General features: G+C 36.9%; 1 protein-coding gene across 3 annotated transcripts in view; it reads right to left on the reverse strand.

The window, feature by feature from the left end:
- The window catches only part of Lcor (ligand dependent nuclear receptor corepressor), a 130448-nt gene that overhangs the window by 23405 nt on the left and 82440 nt on the right, over positions 1 to 24603 (reverse strand). For 2 of the 3 annotated variants that reach the window (XM_029563046.1, XM_029563047.1), the window contains 3 exons: positions 13846 to 13978; positions 8092 to 8379; positions 4863 to 4956 (listed from right to left, as the gene is read on the reverse strand). In XM_029563046.1, the coding sequence (XP_029418906.1) occupies positions 4863 to 4956; positions 8092 to 8329 (332 nt within the window). In that variant the 5' untranslated portion in view covers positions 8330 to 8379; positions 13846 to 13978. Of the gene's footprint in view, positions 1 to 11; positions 2140 to 4862; positions 4957 to 8091; positions 8380 to 13845; positions 13979 to 24603 lie in introns of those variants that run through there. The other variant, XM_017797861.2, reaches the window with a different exon arrangement.

Raw genomic sequence — 24603 nt, forward strand, 5'->3', positions numbered from 1 at the left:
CTATTATTAGAATTGACCTGCAACCTAATCGTATTAGGTTACCTTGGGATTGTGTTGCTTTTCTCTCACCAAAAACTTAGATCCTTCATCAATGTAGGTATTATTGAGGCTGCAAAATCTACGTATCATTTTAGCTAAGTCATAATTATTTATACACATTGCTTTCTCTACTTCTTTCATCCCCAATAAACATATCTTGACTAGTTTAAACTAAAGGCTGAAACAATTCTTTTCTTTGTTAGTTTATGATCAGTTCCGTAAAAGCATTGAAAAATACAAAGAAACAGTTTGCTAAAATGAGGCATCCTCCATCGTTTTATGTAATGTACCCTGACTGCTCCTGAGTAAGAAGGGAGCTCGTCCTCCATGAGATAAGGCTATATTCTCACTTGTTGGTGAGACCAAATTCTACCCTTAGAAAATCTCAAATGAAATTACAGCAAAGGTAGTGTTCAACATAATTAACTGAAACATTTCTGAAGGTAGTGTGTGCACATTTTCCACCTCCTTCCCCTCTGGGTGAGCACTAAATACATTGCTAATTCCTGAAGTAAAATGTAAGAGTGAGAAGAAAATGATAAAGTATTATTATAAATGACCCAAATAAGTATTTATCATTGAGTAAAGAAAATTTCTTAAATTCAAAGGTTCATTTTCTTAGTTTTCTTTTAGTTTAATCCTTCAATTAGTTGAATCATAGAAGAAAATGTTGACATTTTAAGATGGCTTTCCAATTTGCAATGATAAAGCCCCTAGTATGACAGAGGTGATCTCTAAATGGGGCTTTTTTTTTTTTTTTTCCTCTTTTTTGTTTTTGTTTTTTTAAGTAAAGGCAAACATAACTTAAGGGAAAAAAAGAAATAAAAGCATGCAGGCTCTACAGGCAAGGAGTCCACTTCCACGTTATCTGGTCTCTGTGAGGTAACTCAATTCTCTTTTTGTAGAGAAACATGCAAAAGGCCAAACAATATTCCGAGCCATACTGCACATGGAAATTTAAAATATGCAACATTCAGAACGCACTTTTTCACCTCTGTACACACAAGTCAATGCAAAACCTGCAGAGAGACAAGTGTCACAGTGATGAAGTTGGGTGCACGCATGACAGCTGAGCAATGATGCAGTAGTGCTCACCCAGTGTGTACAGTAATTGGCACTCTACAGTATTCCTACTCATTTTTTGATTCATTTGCACTTTGTGCTGCCTCTCCCTGGGGATCTAACTCAATCTTTACAGAAACATCTGGCCCCTCCGACCTCATTAATTTCATCTTTTTCTTTGGAGGGTTTTTCAAAGTGCCCAGCCTCTCCTTTACTTTGTACTCCAGTGTACTGTGGGGAATCCCATAAATACTCTGAGCTTTGGAAACACTCATTTTTCCACTCATAACCACTGAGATTGCTTCCTCCAGTATCTCACTGTTGTACTGTCTGTAACGCCCTCTTTTCTTCCGAGGCTGCTTGGAGCCAGGGTCTCCTTCTTGATCCGATGTGGGATATGGCTGTCCAGAGGTAGACTGCTCAGCATCTGAGCCCCAAGAATCAGGTCCAGCATCTAACATGCTTTTTCTGTTTTGTTTTGGAAGAATAGCCCTTAATTTTTTACTAAGCGCGCTCTCCGTTTGTGAACCCATTACCAAAGAGCTATAGCTGTACTGATCACCAGTGCGAGACTCCCAAGAAAGATCCATTCCTCGAACTTGTGGTATCTTTAAATCTACAGGAGACGAATGGCTCACATCCTTTTTTCCATCTTGTTTCGTTTGAAGTGCCATTTTTGGAAAGGCAGAGTTTTCTGCAAGAAAAGGAAGGTCACTGATGTTGCTGAGTGCACCATTTCCCCTGAACTTCATACGGCTGAGGTTGAATTCATAATGAGGTTTTGCCCAAGAGGCTTCCCTGGATAATATTAAGTGTTGTCCATGATTCTGTAATCCAGATGGCCCAAGGCTGGCAGCTGTGGACAATTGGTTTCTGCTCAGTAGTTCTTCACTAATCTGCAGGGATCGAGCCAGTGGAACTTTGAGTGATGTGGAGTGTCCAAAACCTTCCCTGGTTCCATCCTGTAAGCTTCTTGGAGGTACCCCATCACCACTCCGAAGTCCGTCTGGGCGGTACTGGCTGGGTCTCCCAGGTCGCCTAATTGGATGGAAGGAAACTGATGTGAGCAGGACTTGCACAGGTAGGGAGGGATGGGTGAGGGGACCACTCCTTTATTAGAAGGCCTTGCTTGGGTAACATCACTTTGTGTTATTTATTTATTTTTCTCTAAAATTAAAAAAAAAAACAAAACACATGGTCTTGGCAGTTAGTTTTAAAACTTGTTCACAAAAAGGAAAAAGGAAAAAAAAAAAAAAACCAACAACAAAAAAAACAGGAGCTTTTTGGGCAAAGAAAAATAAAACCTGTTGGCTGGTCTCTGGTTGGGTTCACAAATTTTCGGAGAAAAGATTTCGCGCAACTGTCTGAAAATAGCACCTTAATTACAAAGTAATCATTAGTCTCCATGTATTTATACAGAATTGTTACCAATGTGACGTTACCACTAAACAAGCACAGTAATAAAAGAGTAAGCCAAATTATTTATTTAATGCAATGTAGTCAACATTCATGACAACTAGCTAAAAAGCTGGAAACATTTACACTGGTGGAACCCATATATAATGTTCATTTATCCCACAAACAAGTTAACGTTTATCATTAAAAATCAAACAATTCCAAATGACATTTCTTATATTCCTTGGGGTAAAGATGTATATGGCAATCGGTCCTAAGGTGGGGGAAGGAAGTCAAGAGAAATCAAGACTCAGCACATTGTAACTTACCACATTTCTTCATTTAAAAAACCCTACTGGTTGTAGGTAGATGCAGGACTATTACAGACTCTTCAAAGTAACATTTTATTTTTCCCCCAAAATTTGTTTTTAACTTATATTCAAAGCAAGTATTATCAAAGGTATAAATAACTTTGCATGGATTTTCTGTAAGAAAAACTCTTCTTGAAATATCAAATGGTTATGGCGAAATAATGTTCAAAGTCAATTACACACAGTTAATTAGTAAGATGATGGTGATGGTGGTAGGGTGTGTGTGTGTTATGTCAGGACTCTTCTTTCCTCAGTCTCTCTCCTTATTTTTTGAGATAGGGTTATTCACTGAAGCTGGAGCTCACTGATTCAGGTAGGCTGGCTGATCAATGACCTCCAGGAATCTTTCTGTCTCATTCTGTCCCCTCCCCAGCAGTGGGGTTACAGACTCAGCAGCCCTGCCACCTGTGGGTGATGGGTATACAAACTCAAGTCCTTATGTTTGTGTGGCAAGCACTTCAGTAACTGAGCCATCTCCCCAGCCTCTAATTCATAAGGTTTTGATTCATAATAAAGATGTGTTGTTGATCTTAAGACTGGCAGTTAGCAAAGCATTCCCAAGGGAATGATTCTATCAGTGAAGCCCTAAAGAATTTTGCAGAAATAATAACAAACCAGCTATCCTCTCCCAAGCTTTACAGAGACTACTGCCACCAATAACACAGTAACACTAAATACTCAACTGAAAGACTGGCAGTGCTGCTGTGCATTTGTCTTCCACAAGACAAAACCACGTAGAAAACACTTCCCATTCAGAGGAACAAACAGCAACTTGAACAATGTAACACATGAACCTGGTAGCCAAGATCAAGGTGACTCTTAAACAAGGATTCGTTTGTGTAAATTGTATTCGGGCTTCTACTAGATAGACAATTGTCATAACTCAAGTAGTTTTGGTATAGAAATGGGAACCAAATGATTTGGGAACATATTGCCCCATATTTAGTCTACACACAATGAGAGCCTGAAAAAAAAATGTCAACTCAAACTATACAAAGATGGACTGATGTTTTTAGACTGAACAGAGTAAGGGAAAAAGGAAAACAAAGGAATTTTAGAGAAAATACAAGGAAATTTTTAGAAGTCAGTAGAGGAATCTTTCAATTTGAAGGCAATTAAGAGTAAGTTGGAAAAGGTTAAGTCCATTTACTGCCTACTTGATCTTTTAATATCTAAAAATCTCCCCATATCAATAGTCTTATAAAATGAAATACACATAAATATCAACTAATTTAAATTGCCGAAGTTATTTTCCTATCTCGATGGCGTTAGGTTTTGGTTACAACAATTTTCCAATATAGTGTCTAAGTGTGTTTATTGACATCTGCCTTGTCAAATGGTTACTAGATACATACAATTCTTACACTATAATACTAAATGATCACAGAATTCACTGTAGTTCATTAAGAGTTGTCAAGCTGAGCATGTACTGTTTTTGCAATGCAGGATGGTTATCCATCTACATCTACAATCTTCTCATATATTAAAGCAAAAAATACATACAATCACATTTCTGAACTGCCATGGAATTAAAACAGCAGTTCAAATAAAAAACCAATAAAACCAAAACCAAAACAAAACAAAGAAAACTGAACACACATAACACACATCTCACTAGGGATACCAAGTGAAATACTGGAGCCCAATTTTCATTCGACAGCTTGAGCACAGATAATACTGTCTTTATATCTAAACTTTGCAATTATTTAGCATAGTTTCCACACTCCAAAACACTTAACAACAAAGGCCTCAAAGCATATTCTTGTCATATTCATGCTTACTTACTACATGTACTGACAAAATTGATCTACACTAGCCAATTCTAGATTGAACAAATATACTTTTATCAATGAACTGAGTAATTTTTGGTAAAAGGCTCACCTGTAAGATCGTTAATCTGAAGGGTAAAATTTTAGAATGTTCAGGGAGACTGTTGATTCGTCTTTGATGAATTATCTATATGAAATTGTGGAGGGCTAAAATGATTTCCCTTACCCGTTCCCTTGAGTACTGGAGCAGCCTGGTGAATGGCTCAGGGAAGTGCTGCTAACGCATGGACTTTTCTTAGTGGATAAATCAAGTACACCGTCTGTAGAGACACAAAGAAACACCTGAGGACATTAAGAATGGAAGCAAATGTGAACTGATTACACTAAAAACGAAGAAGCAGGCCATGACAACTAAGTTAGATATATTTGTCATTATTGAGTCATTAAAATTTCCTTAAAAAAATCAAGATATATTTCTCCCAAAAGACAAATTTAGCAAAGCATATTGTACTTAGCATCTCTAAGGATTAAATATTTTGCTAATGGAACAAAAGAAAAGTGAAAATAGTGTAAAAGATGAAAAATTATTTTTAAATGATTTCATATGGTTGAATTACACACACACACACACACACACACACACAACAATATAGTCTGTAGGATGAATCAGTTGTTAATAGCTTATAATTTGTGTGTATTCTAATTATCTTTTAATACAAAAAAAAACTAAAAATGTATATGAGCTCAACCTTTTGAAAAAAAATTGCAAATTCAAAGTTCAAATGCTAAAATTTGTAAAGGCAAAGCTTTTTTATTTTTTTAATTAGGAAGGTATTTTAAAATCAGTGTTCAAAGTTCGGAAAGAAAAATGAAGCAGTCTTACTATGGTAAAAGTCTGGAAATATCACCTAAAGGCTAGACCGAATCACAAATTTGTGTTATTAGCACACAGAATTAAAGACTTCCTTTTCCTCAGCTATTTCCCCTAGAAGACATATCTATAATGAAATCTCAAATTTAAAACTTTTTGAAAACTTTCAAAGTTGTCATTTTGTTTAAAATTAACAAGAAAGATAATGTACAATGTTTCTGACTAATTTTCAGCTGAAGAGCAGGAAAAGCTTCATATCTAGCTATGTCAAAAATAAGTCCTAGATAAACTCTTAGAACTTGCATCTGAGGACACTGTACCTCCCCACTTCACTTCCCCATTCCAGACTGTTAGAAATAAAACTGAACCTAAATATAAATTTAAAAAGCTCATCCTCAGCAAGTTTGTCTTTAAGTCATTAACACCTCTACAAATACAACTGTAATCTTATAGAACTAATTAGTATCTACTAGATATCTAGTACTCAAGTAGAAACCTAAAAAAAGTGCTTAGACTATTTTAAAGCAAAGATAATATTATTTAGAGAACTTGAAATCAAACAGCTAATTTTTCTTGTAAGATAGGAAACACTTAAAATCTACTGCTAAAAATATTAGGAATATTGTTGAAAACACCAGAATTCATTAGGGGAATACTTTTAAATTTTGCTTCATTTAAAGTCTACATACTATAATTCTATCATGTAATTCACATTTCTTTTGTTACAATTATGCTATCAACACAAGTTATCTTTAAAAAAAATTCATTTATTATTTTATGTGTATGAGTGTTATGCCTGCATGTATGAAAGTGCACCCGTATCGTGCAATGCCCGCAGAGGAGAGAAAAGGCTGTTGGATCCCCTGGAACTGGAGTTATGGACAGGTGTTAGCTGCCATGTGGCTGCTGGGACTCGAACCCGGGTCTTCTGCAAGAACAGTCAATGTTTTTAACTGCTGAGCCATCTCTCCAGCCCCCACAAGTTATCTTTTAACACTAGCTACCAACAGGTAGACTCAGTGCAATCATTGTATGCTATAAATCTCCATTAGTAACACTTTAAACACTCACCCCTCATGCTGCCATTCTGCTATAAATCTATCTAGAGCAAAGAGATTTTTAGTGAAAACTGTCATTTTCTAGTAAACAATTCCCAATAAAACAGGAAAGACAAAACTTTGCAAGTATGATAACCAAAGGTGCATTGGTCAGTGTGAATGCAGTAACTAAGAGGGCTCCTGTGTGGGACTTTCCCAGAATTTAGGTGTTTTGTTCACTGTTCACCACATCTCAACAGGGAAAGAAGGGTAAAGAATCAAAGGAAACCTACCCAAATACATTTTTTTACTAAGCAACTAAAGCCAGTCAATTAAGTGGAAATTTTGTGTAAATTACTTAGAATAAGAAAAATAAAGTCCTCTGAAGAAATTCTTTTAGAAAATTAAATTTCTTTCCAAAACTAAGACATATTTATCACCAATAAACCCATGCATAACTTTTCTGCTACGGTATAAAATTTTGATGACAAATTCTTATTTAAAATACCACCAATTTAGTTATTTGTAGAGGTTCAAACAGTAGCTAAGCTGAAATGCTGATAGCATCTTTGTGAAACTAAAAGTCAAACGAGATCACAAAGCAACAGGATCAGTGAATCTGCTTAAGATGGTAAGCTTTTCAGAGACTCAAGAAACATTTGCTTAATAAAACTGCTCACCTTCCTCATTTTTTTTGCAAATTTGTGCCTTCCAAAAAATTTTTGGGAACACCTTAAGGCTATTTCCAAAATGCAGTATGTGTGTATATATGACACTTAACAACCTAAAGAGTATTCTATTATTTTCTCTTTTATACGTAATACTAATATTCTTATTTGAAACTATGTTTTCCTTACCTCATTTGTAGAGTATAACTTATAGGATAAAGGCATTTTTCTAAGATAGGTGTTAATTCTAAAGCACCAAGGATAAGAGGAAAAATTTGTTTTTTCATAGTTAATCTATTATTTTAGAAAGCAAAAAACGCTTATATTAAGATCATGTTAATTTAAAGATCAATAACAAGTGTAACCAACCACCTGACTTTCTTCAGTGGTGCATCAATCACCATTATAGCTGATGGTTAAGGCTGTAATAACTCTGTACCTCTCTATCACTGTGTGATCAGGAACAATTTAAGAATCACATTTTTATTTTTTTATTTTAATTTTTTTGATACAGGGTCACCCTGTAGCCCCAGATGGCCTGTAACTCACTAGGCTTACCAGGCTGGCCTCGAACTCAGAGATCTGACTGCCTATGCCTCCCAAGTGCTTATAGGGATTATAGGCGTGCACCACCACGCCCAGGAAGAATCATGTTTTTAAAAGACAAGGTTTTACTATGTTGCCCAGGTTGGCCTTGCTCCCCTAGGCTCAAGTGAGGTTCTGGTCTCAGCCTCCCATGACAGGCAATGTCATCGTGCCCAGCTAGAATAACATTAGCTTCTTCCTTATTGCCACTGGAACCCTATTTCCAAGTAATTTTTTTCTCCCTCAATTAAAGTTTTCTGATTGGATAGAGGAGATCACGACATCAAACCATACCTTGTTCGCTAGGTTCTGACTGAGACTTTCTGACAGTAAGGTCCAGAGGTGAGTCTTGGTCAGCCATGAGAAGTTTGCTGAGCACAGGGTTCTGTGTAGTTGCAGCCGTGGGAGAAGTGGTGACTGGAGATGCTTTCGGCAGGCTTTGGTTCTTTGTGCTATTGGGCTGGCTGGGGTCCTGAGTAGAGCTATTTTTTGAGGTATATTCAGCAGCAAATTGTTGGATCATTCGCTGCATGATCTCACGGGCCACTAGGGGAATATTGGGGTCGGAGACCCAGGGACTATCTGTAAACAAAGATTTATTAACTTTTAAAGTCTGACAATGTACTAAGAAAAAAAGATAGCTTTCAAGAAAACATAAAGCTTCATTTTAGTCTTTCTTAAAAACCTAGTATCCTAACAATAGTATTTTTCATTTGATTTATATTAAGCTTTTGAGTTGTAGATTACTGAAAGTAAAATTTCCATATAAATATTTCTAAACATTTCCCCCCCCTAGGATTATGAAAGTAAATAAAGGGATAACAAATAGTGTATCTTGAGGGGTAAGAACCACTTACCTGATATAGAAATACAAAAACCTTCTCTCATGAAATAATCACTTTCTTGTTAACATCTACAGATAACATCATGCTTCCCCTAGATTTTCCGTCAGCTGTCTCCTCAAAATTTTTAAGTATGAATTACTGAATTCATGAGTGCTTAATTTATTTCCTGTTAATAATGACCGATGGCATAACAAAACTATGTATAAAATATTTAACTTCAGGATCTATGATTTTATTTTAAAATCCACATAAAAGTAGATTGCTGAGTCCTGCCCGCAGAGTTTTAGTGGTTCTACTGTGGTCTTAAGAAATGGATTCTTAACAAGTTCTTAGCTGCTGCTGGTCTGGAAACCATGGGTTTAGAACTCCTGAGTTGGGAGTTTAAATGTCAAATCTCAAAAACTGGAAACCATACGTTTTCTATATGTTAAGCATACTCTGCCAACATTTACAGAACAGTTAGGAAAGTAATGAATTAAACACTTAAGTAATCGATGTTTAGTCAATGTTAAGTTTAAAATAAAGAGCATGAACTTAATGACTTTTAGAATAGGAAAAGGCCTTCAAGTTGATATGGGCTACAATACAAGGGGAAAATGATCTATATAAATCTATTCTCATATTTCTGTAATGATACAGGTACTGTGTCTATTTTTGTATCCCTAACTTTTCCTGGTGCAAAGTGTCTGCTTGCTTTATTTAATAAATGCAACAGTCAAACCAATTACCAAATAATGCCTTAAAAATGAGAGAACAGTGAGTTATGTTTGTATAGGTAGTTACTGATAAAAACTCTTCTCCTGCTGGGCGTGGTGGCAGAGGCAGGCGGATCTCTGTGAGTTCAAGGCCAACCTGGTCTACATAGTGAGTTCTATGACAACTGGGGCTACAGGGAGACCCTGTCTCAAAAAGATCAAAAACAAACAAAGAAACAAACAGAAAACAAAAACTCTTCTCCTAACTTACTGTTCTACCTGTGCCCTTAACTCCCCAAGGTATGTCTATGGCCTTTACAAAAATTCTAAGAAAACTTTAGTTTCCTTGTTTGTTTTGAAGATTATATAGAAAGGCAAATAAACACTGCAATATTTTTGAAATGTGAGAAACTGTAGAAGTTGATTTATAAAGTTAAAGGAAAAAACGATTTCTATTACTACTAAAATATAAAACCTCCACAATAGAAAATCCTCAAAACCTTGCAAGGCCCCAAACAAACCTTTTTCCCTGTGAGGAACAATGCTCACTATCAGCAGATGCTCATAAAGTGACACCATTTATTTAATTCTTTCAAGACTTGCTCTACCTAGAAAGCTTCTGTCTTCCTAAGATGTATTTATAACTCTAATTTTCCTCTATAAATATAGACTTAGTATTGTAAATGGTTTATGAGAAAGGGTAGCTAATGAAGATTCAGTTCTTACAACTGATGACAGTGTTGTCTCATGTTTTAATAAACATTTTAGACATATGGTACCGTTAAAAATATCCCTAGCCACTGAACTTTCTTTTTACCTGTGTATGTGTGATGGCATGTGTGGAGGTCAGGGGACAACTTGTAGGAGTAAGTTCTATTGGGGTCCCCTACATAGCATATAATCTCCATATAAAAGATTATAAAAAAATTATATAAAATTTCAGTATTTTAGTGGCATCTTCTGCCTCATGAGAATATGCAATAAAGAGGAAAATTTCCAGATGGGAGCAAAATGAAATAATTTATGTGATGTCTCTGTTTATCTAGTATTAATAATAGCATTAAAGAGCTTTGTGGTAAGTTTAAAGACCATAAATTGCTGCCATTGAGGTTTAAAATCCAATGGTATATTTTGCCTTTTGCTTGAATGAATACCACAACCATCAGACAAAATATACAATGTCTGTGAATGACATCTCTGCCATTTAAACTTCTACATCTTCTGAACGTTTCCTGAATGCATTCATTCTTTGATTTACTTAAAAATGTATATTCTGTAATTATGGCCATGCCTAGGGAAACACTCATAACTGAGTCAAATAAAAACAACAAAACTAGAGAAAAACACATAACTGTTACACCATAGTTATATATTTTAAAATTCAAATTACTTTTAGAAAATTATCAAAAATTTTAAAACAGGTAAAAAAAAAGGAGGCTAAAAAAGAATGTGATTATAATTATGAAAAGTATACGGCTCAGAAGTTGTTAAGAGTCCTTACTTTTATAGCATCTACATTTCTACTTAGCTACACAAAATTCCTGCATAATTACTTAAAATATTTACTTTACAACAGCTGGATACAAAGGAATAAATTCAAGCACCTGAATTAAAGTTGAACATATTTAATCTGAAAATCTGAAATCCAAAATGCTCTGAAATTGCACCAAAAGGTGTTGGATTAAATAAGTCTGGATTCTGGGTTTCTGGACTAGGGTTCCTTCACTGGTAAAGTCCATACAAAGATTTCAAAATCTGAAACCTAAAAAAACCATCCTAAGCATTTAAGATAAGAGAAACTCAACCTTAAGAGTTATAAAAACTCCCTTCAGAAAAGATTTTCGGCCATCTTCGTGGATAATGAGCATTTTTGGCAATAGGATGCAATGTCCATTTTTGAGATATTTCCATTTTTGAGATATTTTTAGATATTTGATAATATCAAAAATTCCTAATATTAATATATAGAACAAGGGGAAGAACTTACAATTTCAAAGAAATAGTTACTTTTTCTGAGCTTTTCATACCAGTGTATGACCAAAATACACAACCTTAAGTTATAAAAAAATTTCCAAGGATTCACGTCTCTTGAAATCCTAAAACCAATGCCAAAATAAGAATTCCTACTGCAGACATTATGTGCCCAAAAGCTGGTAGGAACTTTTAAGGTATTCCTCCAGGACAATGTATGGGGACTACGGAAAGTAAGATAGACTGTCTTTCTAGGGGGGTCTGCAGAGATGGGTCAGTGGCTGCTCTTACAGAGGACCCAGGTTTGATTCCCGGCACCCACATGGTGGCTAACAACAGACCATAACTCTTAGTTCCAGGGGATCTGACACCCTCTTCTGACCTCCATGGGCATTGCATGACATGGGTGCACTTACATACATGCAAGCAATATACCCATCCACATAAAAGTAATAAATAAAAGAATGTCTATTAGGAAGAGGAGTTCCTTTTTTTTTTTTTTTGGTCTTTTTGAGACAGCGTCTCCCTGTAGCCCCAGCTGTCCTGGAACTCACTATGGAGACCAGGCTGGCCTTGAACTCACAGAGATCCGCCTGCCCCTGCCTCCTGAGTGCTGGGATTAAAGGCGTGCACCACCATGCCTGGCAGGGGTTCCTATTTTTATATTATAAACACATAAGACTTTATGTTTATATAACAACATATAGACCACTGGATGGAGAGATGGCTCAGTGGTTAAGAGCACTGGCTACTCTGGCAGAGGACCAGGATTTAATTCCCAGCACCCACATGATGGCTAACAACCGTCCAGTTCCAGGGGATCCAACACCCTCTTCTGACCTCTATGGGCACAGCACAACATGGGTACACTTATACGCAAGCAGGCAATAAACACAGACACATAAAATAAAAAATAGTATTTTAAAAACAACATATAGACCAATGACACTGTGTGTGTGTGTGTGTGTGTGTGTGTGTGTGTGTGTGTGTGTGTATCTTAAAAGAGAGTAACTATAGGGGGCTGGAGAGATGGCTCAGTGGTTAGGCGTAATGGCTGCTCTTGCAGAGGACCTGGGTTCAGTTCCCAGCACTCATCTGCAACTCCAGTCCCAAGGGATCCAACACCTCTTGTGGCTTCCACAGGCCTTACACATATGTGGTGCATTTATATACATGTAGTCAAAATACTTATACACATAGAAGAGTTAACTGTTAACAAATTTGGTTAATAAACTATAGTTTACACCTTAAATATTAACTACTTTAATAAAGTAATTAAATGCTAATAAAAGTAACTTTAAAAGGAACTCTGGGCACTTCAGGAAATGATAAAGTGAAGTCAAGATTATCAGTAGTTTGAAAAGAACTTTTTCTTTCTCTTAGTCCAGGCTGACCTAGAATTCAACATCTTCCTATCTCAACTCCCTGACTGGATTACCACCATGCCTGCCTTGTAGTAAACTTTTTTTTAGAACATATCATAATCATCTCTACCTTAGGAGGAGAGGGAAAAGTATAAATAAGGCATACAAATCCATTCAGAATTTATTGAAAGTAAAGACTTGCTGGGTGTGGTGGTGCAAACCTTTAATCTCAGCACTCAGGAGGCTAGGACAGGTAGATCACTGTGAGTTTGAGCCAGTCTGGTCTACACAGTGAGTTCTAAGCCAGCCAGGGGTATACAGAGAAATTCCATCTCAAAATGAGGGGGGAATATGAATGAGTATGAATCATAAAGAAGTTTCCTGAAGGCTATGGCTGATTGTAGTTATATTTTGTGGATAAAGAAATGAATTGAATGGCTCTACAAAGAATTTCCAACCTCAAGACTGATGCACAAATGTTCAACCTTTTCATATCGCAATACAATGTTGTCATCGTCTCTGTTGCAAAAACAAATAAACAAACTCCTAGTATTTTAAGTGGGCCATGAGTTGGACAAGTCTGTGGAGAGATCTTTTTTGCTTTTCAAAACAAATATAAAACAAGCCTCTTAAAACAAGTTTCAAGCAGCAAGATATGCTGAAAAACCCAAGAGGGAGCTATTAAATTCTATACAAAATGTAAGCAAGAAGGTTTTATTAGTAAATTTCCCTAATTAAGTTAAAACTTAAATGAAATAAGATTAAATCAATGGAAAAATGCTTACAAATATAAGATAAAACTACATTTTATCTTCAAATGAAATTTCAGATTGGAATTTCAATTTACGGAGCTGGCTTTACAGTTATTAGTGACTGAAACAGTCGTTCTTTATTTCTAAAGCTGGTCTAAAAGAATACAGAACTACTAAGACTTTAAAAACTTAGAGAGTTTCATAATTTCCTAAACTATTTAACTAAAATTTACCCCCGCTTCAGAACTAAAGAGGGCAACGCAGTGTCTTAACTTTATTCCAAACTTAATGTGACCAAAGAAATACAGCAGTATATAATCAATAAAGAAAACTATTTTAAGAATAACTTAAATGACATTGAAATGAAGGAGATTAACATAAAACAAGCAGATGCTAAGTGTCAGTTGTCACAGAAACCAACCTTTTCTATAAAAGACTGCATGGAGGAACTCTTCTGCTTGCCTCTCGAATCGAATGACTTTTGCGTGCTCTTGTTTAAGCAAAGCTTCTTGCCCAGCTCCCAAAGCTGGTTCATCCAGACCGACTAAGTGTCCCTGCGAAAATATTGGGTGAAATATTTGTACAAAAATCTTTCCCCATTCAAAAATCAAAAGCACAGATGCAAACAAATGTTACTGATGAATGAAACAAATTAATATAACACAATCAAAATACTAAAAACTTTAAATCAGGTATACAAAATGCTCTGAGCTCTGATCTGCACAGTATTTAACCTATTACCAGGCCCTTCTGGCACCTGAGGGTCCTGATCTCACTATCTGAGATACCTGCAGTATCTCAATAAGACCTTTTATTTCAGATTCCCCTGGGTCTTCAGAACTTTGGTTGAGGCCTGGGGTTGTGTGGCTCAGTGACAGAATACTAACTGAACATCTCCAAGGCACCAGGTTCTAGCCCCAGCACTGCAAAATGAAACAAAAGCCAACAACAAAAATCAACCATTTTTAAGTCAGAATAAACTGTTTCCAAAAGTATAAAAGCAAAATAAGTATAAATGTCTAATCTGGATGCCTTTTACTGGTTTGTCACTTATGAGTTATGCCCAAAATGTATGAGTAAACTAAATTTTATTTCCTTAAACATCCAAATATCTATGAATTCTATTATTCTATAGCCAGAGTTCAAACAAATGAGACAGAATGCTTTTTATTTTGTAATTTTATTACATTTATTTATTTAGTGTATGTGTATTTTCACACACATGCTATAGGAGGTATGTGGAGGTTACAATGAGCTCCATCCTGCAGCTCCAGTTGGCCTATAGAGACCAGAGAGCGCTTCCCAAGGGCTGGGATTAAAGGCATGTGTCATCACACCTGGCCTTAAGATTTATGTGTGTTTATATGTGCCTGAACACTCAAGTAGGTGCCTGCTGAGACCAAAAGAGGGTGTCAGATCCCCTGGGAGGAGCTACTGTTATAGGGAGTTATGAGTCAACTGATATAGGTACTGGGAACCCAATTTTGGTGCCCTGCAAAAGCAGCAAGTGCTCTTAACAACTGAGCCATCTCACCAGCGCCCTTCTTTATACTTCTTAGTTTGAGACAAAAATCTCACTTCACATCTGCAATCTTGTTGCCTCAGCCTCCCAAGTAGCTGCAATCACAGGACTATGCCACCAGGCCTACCATGGCATTAAAGTTTTTACATTCAGTGAATTTCAATTTAACTGTTTATCAACTATGCTTCTGGTGTCATGTTTTAGAATGCTGGTTAATTTAAGCTCATGAACATTGATTCTTTTGTGTTCTTCTAAAAGGCTTTCTTTTTAAAGGTTCACTTTTAGGTCTATGATCTACATCTTGTTGTTTTGTGGTGTTGGGGAATCAAACCCTGAGCCTCCCACATGCTAAGCAAGTGTTCTGCAACTAAAGGACATACCTCTATTCTAAGTGACTGTGGACAGGAGGGGTCCAACCTCAGTTTCTGTATGGTGTTCCAACATCTTTTGTTCAAATGCCTGTTCTTTCCCCCATAGGATTGTTTAGGGATCTTTGTCGAAAGTCATGGGACACATATTTTACTTTGGGGCATTCAACTCTATTTCCTTCATGTATGTATCTATTCTTATGCCCAGTACTTATCCTTATTATCTTTATCCTTATTACTAGTACTGTTATATTTTAACCATTATAATTCTGAAGTTTGAATCTGGGAGGTGTGAATCCTTTCAACCTGTTTTTCTACAAAATCATTTTAGCTACTCAGGGTCTCTTGAATTTCATATAGACTTAGGATCAGCTCATCCATATGTACAAAGAAGCTGAATCAACTGAAAATTTGATTAAGAAGGCATTTGTACCTGTGTATCACTAAGAACTTAAGTTATCTTAGCAGTGTTAAGTTTTCTGATCCATAAATATGCCTATGTATATATTTACTTTCCAAAAAAGTTTCATACTTTACAATGTACAAACTTTACACTTCTTTTGTTAAATTTACTCCCAAGTACTTTTCTATGTGTAAGTGAAATTTTCTTTAAAGTCACATGTTCATATATTTCAGCACTAAATATCATGGAAGTAAATTTATTTTTAAAGAGTGATTTTACATTCTGAATCTTCCTGAATTTATTAATAATTCTAATGATGTTTTGAAACAGATTCTTGTTATACAGTCCAGGCTAGCCTGGAATTTGTGAATTTCCTCCCTTGTTTCTTGGGGTGTGTGGAGGGGGAGTGAGAACAGTACTGAGGACTAAATCCAGAGTTTCTTGCATGCTAGGCAAGTGCTCAACCACTGTGCTACACCCCTAGTTCTTGTGTTTTAAAGACTTCTTAGAACTTTCTATGTAGACTATCAACTTTTAATCCACATGCCCTTCCCAATCTGGATGGTATTGGCTTTCTTCTTACTGACAAAACTATCCTAGTTAGAATCTCCTGAACAATGTTAACAGAAGTACTGAGCATAGGCAGGACTCTGTAAGTACTGATAGTAGGAAGAAGTTGTGCTGAAGTGGAGGGAATTCCTATTCCTGGCTTTTGGGTTTTTTTCTTTTCTTTTTTTTTTTTTTAAAGTTTTGGTCACATGCTTTTTGGGGGGAAGTTATCTATTGAGATGATACTGGACCCATACAAGAAGTTCTTCTCTCTAATACTCTGGAAAAGTTAATTAAGAATTGGTATTAATACTTTAGATATCTGGCAAAAACCAGAAGGAAAAGGTTTTTCTTTGATAATAGTTTTTAAGAACTATAATTCATGCCGGGCATGGTGGTGCACGCCTTTAGTCCCAGCACTCGGGAAGCAGAGGCAGGTGGATCTCTGTGAGTTCAAGGCCAGCCTGGTCTATACAGTGAGTTCAGGTAAGCTGGGAACACAGGGAGATCCTGTCTCAAAAAGATGAGAAAAAAAAAAAAAAAAAAAGAACTTTCAATCTTTTTACCTGGTCTAGGTTGTGCTGTTTCCTAGGACTGCTTTAATACATTACTATAAAACAATTGGCTTAAACAGGAGAGATTTAGTCTCAGTTCTGTAGTCGAAATCCAAAGTCAAGGTATGCTTGTAACTATTCCCTTTCTGTGGGTTCTACAAGTTTCTCCATGCTGCTACTACCTTCTGGTGGTTGCTGACAACCCTTGGTATTCTTATGTTTCAGGGAGTGTAACTCAACCCTCACTTCCACCTTTTTTGTTCTTTTCCCCTCTCTGTATTGTCTGTCTCTCCAAGTCTCTACTCCTATAAAGACAGTATATATATTTTTATATATAGATACATATGCATATATATATCATCTATCTTGAGTAGACACAATTCAACTCACAATATAGGCCTATTTAGCTATATTTCTCAGTTAATTTTTGGTAGTTAATGCCATTCAAAGAATTAGCCTATTTCATTCAAGTTATCTGTCAGCATATAAACTGTTCACCAGATTTCCCATACAATCTTTTATTCCCATAAGGTTGGAAGTGATTCCCCTGTATCATTCACAATTAGTGATGTCTTATTTCTTTAAAAAAATCTATTATTTTTATTTTATGTGCATTGTCTGCATGTGTCTAAGTACACCCATGCAGTGCAATGCCTGCAGAGATAGAAGAGGGTATCAGATGCCCTGGAACTGGAATTACTGCAATTGTTAGTTGCCGGTGCTCTGAACTGCTGAGTTATCTCTCCAGCCCCATTAAGTCTTATTACTTAATCAGCAGTAAAATTTATCAATCTTGTTGATATTTCCAAAAAAACCAACTTTTGGTTTTTCTGATATTTTTATCATTTTTCTTTACTATTTTATTTATATATATATAATGTTATTTCTCTATGCATTTAAGCAAATCTGTTCATCTTTTCCTGGTTTCTTTCTTTAAAGTATTTTATTTTTATTTTATGTAAATGAATGTTTTGCCTGCATTTAAGTAAGTGCACCAATGTCATGCAATGCCAGTGGCGGTCAGAAGAGGGTGTTGGATCTCCAGGAACCAGAGTTATGGGTGAATGTCAGCTGCCAGGTGGATGCTGGGAACTGAACCTGAGTCTTCTGCAAGAGTAACCAGTGCTCTTAACCACTGAGCCATCTTACCAGTCCTTTTTCTGAAAGTTTCTTAAAGTGGGGTACAATTCTGGTTTGAGATTTTTTTTTTAATGTAGGCATTTGAAGCTATAGATTACCTTATACATTAAAGTTATGCTATGCCTTGTTTTAGTGGATCTCAAGCTATTTTATAATTTCTTTTGTGATTTCTTTATCCACTGACTAGAGATGTGTTTCTAACTTCATTTTAAGAGCATTTATGTGAAAATGCTCTGAGCATTATCCTCAGAACTCGGGGGGGGGGGGATGTTAAGTCTAATACATGGTTTATCCTAGAGAATGTCCCCATGTATATCGTATAAATGAGTAATTTGGTTGTGTGTGTTATGTCTGCTGGGTTTGTGTGACTCATAATGTTCTATAGCTTTCCTTCCATACATTTTAAGCAGGGCATCAATATGTAGCCCAGGATCAGCTTGAATGCATGATTCTCCTGCCTATACCTCCCAAGTGCTGGAATTGCAGGCATAAACCACCACATACAACTTAGTGCAGCTTTTGATGCCACTTTGTACGGGATGTTGCTGTGACCATGCACGCTCTCTGTCCAGGGCTCTCTTCAACAGTCTATGTTCTTTCTGTACACTTCAAGCTGATCTGACACATACATTGGTGTCATACATCCACCTGTTAACCTCCACTAATTTATCAGTTGATTGTTCTACTGTTTCCGTCATATACCTGGAGGGTCGACAAAAATGAGGGGTAAACTGTTACCAATGTTCGAAATTCTGACTTCATGAGGGAAGGCTTTTCTTACCTTGTTGCTTTTTCAGGTTACATTAAACTTCTAACAACTCTGTCTTTTCAACTACTACCAATAAGGAGTTATGAGACCCCTCTGAATTATTTACCAAAAGGATCTTATTTTTTAAAATACATTTAGGCACTCCAAATTCTATCCTAACTTGTTTACCTGCAAATAGTTTTTCTTAAGGTTTATCCCATCTGTTGGCTTATCCCATTTTAAGTTATTCCACAAGAGCTAAGGACTGGGGCAGTGTTACGTGGTTGTTTTAAAATAATTGGCGGGGGGGGGGGGGGGGGGGTGGAGCTAGGGAGATGACTAAGTCAGAAAATGTTTGCCATGCAAGCACAAGGCCCTGAGTTCAGATTCCTAGTACCCAGGAAGAAAAGCCAGGCATGCACGAACAGCAATGGCAGAATCGGAAAGGTAGAGACAGACGGACCCTGGGGCTTGCTGACAGGCCTCCCAGCCTAGCAGGATGGTGAGCTCTAGGTTGAGTGAGACCTTGTCTCACAAAAATAAGGTGGTATGGGATCAAGGAAGACACGTGCCACAAGCCTATGGACTCCACCTGCACAAACACTTGCACAAACACCTCCATGCACACATATACTATATGCACAAAATCACTTTCATTTTGCGTTAAATGGCTGTTTGAAATGCTTTTATCCAGAATATCTAAAAATTTAAAATGGCAAAAATCATAATCTGTTTATCAACTGCACCTAGACATCATGTCAAAAAATTTACAGCAAATAAGTATCAAGAAACATGGCTTACTGTCTCTCATATATACATACAAAATACAGGGAAGCAATTAAGAACAATAAAGTTTCTATAACGCAGAGCTAACAGAACTAAAAAAAAAATAGCAAGCAAATATGAAATTAACAGCAAAACAAAACCAATCCATGTAGTCGCTGCTCCTCTGTACCTGAAATTTTATTTATTTTTACTTTATGTGTATGAGCGTATTGCCTGCATGTATTCAAGTGTCATGCACTGCCTGTGGAGGAGGAAAGAGGGTCTCAGATCCCCTGGAACTGGAGTTAAATGGACATTTTTTTTTAGCTGCTATGTGGGTGCTGGGATTTGAACCCTGGACTTCCACAAGAGCAGTCAGTGCTTTTAACCACTGAGCCATCTCTCCAGCTCCCATATCTGAATTTTAAATGGATGTACTATATATGGTATGGCAAAGAGTAACAAAATATGTGATATTTTCCTGTAATTAAAAAACCATTCTGCAATTTATTTATATAGAAGCTATTGGTGCAGAACCAAATAGGAATAAAGATGGAGATCTAAACCAGAATTTCTATCTTCTGGAGTTACCTATTTTTAGATACAAGTTGTGGGGCCAAAGTGATGGCTCAGTGGTTAAAAGCAGTGGCTGCTCTTGCAGAGGACCTGGGTTCAATTTCCAGTACTCTCATGGTAGCTACCAACCACCTGTAATTCCAGTTCCAAGAGATCAGGCGCCCTCTTCTGACCTCCACAGGCATTGCATGACTGTACTTATATGCAGGCAAGTTATTCACATAAAAAAAAAAAAGACATCAGCATATCAGGCGTGGTGGTGCATGCCTTTAATCCCAGCACTCAGGAGGCAGAGGCAGGTGGATCTCTGTGAGTTCAAGGCCATCCTGGTCCACCAAGTGAGTTCCAGGCCAGCTGGGGCTATAGGGAGACCCTGTCTCAAAAAAAGAACAACAAAAAATTAAAAAGATACAAGTGGTTGGTTCCCACCATAGGTGATTCTGTTGCCAAAATATACATGAACTTTAACCAGTCCTACAGCTCTGGGTTAGGGAGCTATAATATTGTGGTGTTTGGGGATTTTTGTTTGTTTGCTTCTTGGTCTCTTTTGAGACAGGGTGTCCCTGTAGTCCCAGCTGGCCTTGAACACACAGAGATCTCTCTGCTTCTGCCTCCTGAAGTGTTGGGATTAAAGGTGTTGTGTCACCATTTCCAGCACGTTTTATTTATTTTTTCAGCTTCTTGATAAATAATTGAAAAGAAATGGGGGAAGGATGAGAGTAAAAATATATAACATTTTCTCTTTTGTTAGAGTGATGGCACTATTACCCTGAAGGCTTTCCTGCATCTCTTTCATACACTGCTTACTGGAATTATGACTCAAGAAATACGGAATGTTTGTGTCTTGTGTCTCACGCACAGATCTGTTTCAATACAGTGAAGTATATTACCATTTGTTTTAATGATTCAAAGACTGCTTCATTATTTTTTCTATAGCGCTATCTATATTAAAGACTGTCATTTGCATTTAAATCTTGCCATAGCTGTGAAATACCATCTAAGAAAACACTAAGAGGGGCTGGGATGGAGAGACGGCTCAGTAGTATATTCAGTTCTAGGGAATTCCAAAGCCCTTTTTTGGCATCTGTGGGCACTGCACAACACTGGTGCACTTACATATATGCAGGCAAACACTCAAACACATAAAATACAAATAAATCCAAAATAAACTTTCAGAAAGAAAAAACACTAAGAGATTGTGAACCTCAAGAAATCATGTTATAAGTTGTTGACTTAGAAGTCTTTTGAAAGTGAATTTCTTCATGAGCTGTATGAGGTGATCGGCACTAAAAACTGCAGGTGTTGTCATTTAACCTTCAACCTTGAAATTGAAACCAACTCCATTAAAGCAGGTAAACTTTTACATAGTCTAATCTTAATTTAATTCTCCTGCCTCAGTCTTCCAAACACTTAGAAGCATAGGTAATGTTCAAAGCAGATAAATTTTCTATTAACCACACCAGAGTTTCTTTACTTTTTCTGTATAGAAATAAAAGTCTCACCATTTACCAACAAGAATTTTGAAACTACAATCACAGATATTTTTTCATTTCTCTTAAAATGTTTCCCAGAAACCCTACAAGCTTTATACATTAATAAATAATGCCTATTTTACTTAATTATTGGAAAATTCTGAAAAAGATAACCTTGTATAGAGAGCCTCAAAGGATAAAAATAAGCAGTAAGCAGTTCAAATAATTCTAGATAAAAACTACTAGTAATTTAATGTATTTCTTTTATGCCTTTAAAGACCACATAGGAAAATAGATTTAAATTATATCAGATTTATGATCACCTTCATCCTTTTGTCAACATTAAACTGAGAACAATTTTATTTTAAAGATTATACGCTGCTCTAAAACACCTATCATAATATATGTACCAAATTATAACTCTAACTTAACCTTAGGCCTGTTTCCTTCCATTATAATAGTCTGCCTAAGGAATGAATTAAGAGGAAATGAAGAGAATGTAGATTTTATTGTAGCTCTGCTACTTGTAAAACTCTCTACTAAATAATGAAAAGGACAGGTTTGAATAAATTTCTATATAAAACTGGAAAAAAAAAACTGTTTCAATGAATTTGTTCTAGATTTCTATTATTTCCTTAGGGTAGACTATGAGGAAAAAAAATAAAATAAAATGGACCAAAAGAAATTCCAATTTTCTTGAAACATAGTCCCCAAATAAAAGCTACACTAACTCATGGAGCCACTAGCAATGATAAGAATATTACAGACAATTCCTGCACACACTGAGCTTTATTGGTGAAAAATGATTCTTTCTTATTTGAATTTTTACTTTTTGATCACTGGAAGAGACTATTATGTTTTCAAGGGTTTTTGTTGCTGTCCTTAAGCAGATCTAACATTCTTAATCAGAAAACCTGAAATTTAAAATTTAAAAGTTATTTGAAAAAAAAATATATATAGAAGGAAGAGTTTATTTGAGTTTATGGTTCCAGGGGAATTACAGTCCATCATGGTGGGGATGCCTGGTAGCTGGAGGTGGCTGAAGCCATAGCAAAGAGCAGAGCGCTCACATCTTCAAGCAGGCACAGGAAGCAAAAGAGCAACTTGAGATCCTGCAAGGCTTAAGAATTCTCTAAACCCACCCCCAGTGATGTATTTCCTCCAGCATAGACCTTCTAAGACCTCCCAAAACAGTGCCACCAACTGGGGACAAAAATGTCCAAATACTTGAACTTATGGGGGACATTCTCATTCAAACCATCACATTCTACTCCCTGGCTCCCATAGGCTCATGACCATATAAAATTCAAAATGCATTTAGTCTATCCTTAAAAGTCCCCATAGACTTTACCAGTCTCAAAACTATTTAAAAGTCCACAGTCTAAAGTATCTTCTGAGACTCAAGGCAATCTCTTAACTGTATGCCCCTATAAAGTCAAAAGAAATGATATACTCCCAACACACAGTGCAGCTGAATACACATTACCATTCCAAAAGGGAGGAATGGGGGCATAGTGAGGAAATAAGGAACCAAAACAAGACCTAAAAGCAGCAGGGCAAACACCAAATCCAGTAGCTCTATGTCTGACTTCTAGGACTTTACTTCCAAAGGACTTAAGAGGACTTAGCTTCTCCAGCCTTGCTGCATGCAACAAAGATCTCTCTCTTGGGCTGGTAGCACTCTCTGTACACAGGTCTTCTTGGCAGGGGCCTCATAGCTCCGGCATCATGAATATCTTCTTGGGGTCTCCATTGCCAACCAGGCTTTTCCTTCACAGCTGCATGTGTTGGTCTATCAGGGCCTTCTTTATAGAGGAGCACCCCTGCTGCACTCTGCGCACTCTGCCTGGCCTAGGTGGCTCTCTGAAACCATGGAGGAAGGACCCCTTCACTCTTGCATTTTTCATGCCTCTAAAGCCAGGGCCAGGTGAACAAACACTGCCAAATTTGGCTGCAAGTTTGGGATGGACCTTAGCCTGCTTTATCCATTTTAGAAGTTTTCTCTTCAGTGGCCACTGAAGTATTTTCCTTCCATAAGTTGGAGGCTTAGCTGGGTGTGGTCCTGCCCTGGAGGCACTCTCTTCATTGTTTAAGTGAAAATCTCTAGGTCTCTTCTTAATCACTTTAATCATCTTATCAAAGGGATCCTCTCTACCACAAGTGGGCTCCAACATTCACCTTCCTAGTGCTCTTTTTCAATCTAAACTGTATATTCTGTAATTCTTTCTGCCTTGTTTGCTCTTTTTCAATGTAGACCTGCATAATACTCACTATTAATAGCCACACCACCATTTCTATGTTAGGCTATGTTGATATTTCTTCTGCCAGAGAAATTAGTCCATTACTTTTCAACTTAGCCTCAGGCAAGCTTTTTTGCCTTGGGCAGATTCCAGCTATACTCTTTGCCAAAATATCCCAGTTGCTCCTTAAATCCCTATTTCCCTCTGGAACTATATTAAATCCCTATTTCCCTCTGGAACTACATTGTTCTCAGCACTACTTTCTTCCAGGCGCCTACTAGACAGACTGGTCTTTTAAGCACTGCTTACAGCAATCAACTGGTTTTCTAGCCCAAGCTTCTAAAGTCTTCCCACATTCTTCCAAACCAGCACATGGTCAGGTCCTTCACAGTCAACAGCCTACTTTCTGGTACCAATTACTACAGTAGTCACTTTTCTGTTTCTCTGATAGAAACACTGACTAAAGCAACTTATAGAAGGAAAAGTTTACTTAGTTTATGGTTCCAAAGGAGCAAGAGTCACTTCATCATGGTAGGGAGGCATGGCAGCAGAGGTGGTTAGAGGAGGAATGGAAGCTAAGTGTTCACATCTTCAAGCAGGGACAGGAAGCCAAAATTCAAGTTTTTTAACGTACTAGACTGTCCAGGTGGGTGTTGAGACAGTGACACTTTTGACTTCTGGAGGTTCCATGTACACAAACTTGTCTCATGCAGAAAATTATGAAAGAATACGGTATAAAATTATCATAAGACTGTACAGAGAGATGGCTCAGCAGTTGAAAAACACTGGCTGCTCTTGCAGAGGACCAGAGTTTGGTTCCCAGCACCAACATGAAGATTAAC

The sequence above is a fragment of the Nannospalax galili genome, unplaced genomic scaffold (genome assembly GCF_000622305.1).
Source record: "Nannospalax galili isolate Female #2095 unplaced genomic scaffold, S.galili_v1.0 scaffold875, whole genome shotgun sequence".
NCBI classification, from domain to species: Eukaryota; Metazoa; Chordata; class Mammalia; order Rodentia; family Spalacidae; genus Nannospalax; species Nannospalax galili.